This window comes from Priapulus caudatus, unplaced genomic scaffold (assembly GCF_000485595.1).
Source record: "Priapulus caudatus unplaced genomic scaffold, Priapulus_caudatus-5.0.1 Scaffold40749, whole genome shotgun sequence".
Taxonomy (NCBI): Eukaryota; Metazoa; Priapulida; class Priapulimorpha; order Priapulimorphida; family Priapulidae; genus Priapulus; species Priapulus caudatus.
Genome location: NW_014617809.1, coordinates 1 through 294, shown reverse-complemented (window position 1 = coordinate 294; position 294 = coordinate 1). Strand labels below are relative to the sequence as shown.

Here is a 294-nt window from a genome sequence, read left to right as displayed (position 1 = left end):
CCGTATGACCTCTATAGGCAGCCCACATCAACGCCGTCCCGCCAATCACGTCCGTGTGATCTATGTTAGCACCCGCACGTAATAACTCTGTGACTGTATCCGTATGACCGCTACGGGCAGCATACATCAACGCCGTCCCGCCATCATCGTCCGCGTGATCTATGTTAGCACCCGCACGTAATAACTCTGTGAGCGTATCCGTATGACCTCTAATGGCAGCATACTTCAACGCCGTCCTGCCAATCACGTCCGTGTGATCTATGTTAGCGCCTGCACGTAATAACTCTGTGACTG

General features: G+C 53.1%; 1 protein-coding gene across 1 annotated transcript; it reads right to left on the bottom strand.

Annotated features, from left to right (window-relative positions):
* Window positions 1-3: 3 nt before the first annotated feature.
* Window positions 4-289, bottom strand: LOC106820637 (ankyrin repeat domain-containing protein 50-like; the record flags this gene model as incomplete). Its single annotated transcript, XM_014825142.1, has 2 exons — window positions 4-112; window positions 152-289. Coding segments are annotated over 2 exons (247 nt in total), but the record flags the coding sequence as incomplete, so codon positions are not given.
* Between the last annotated feature and the right edge of the window lie 5 nt (window positions 290-294).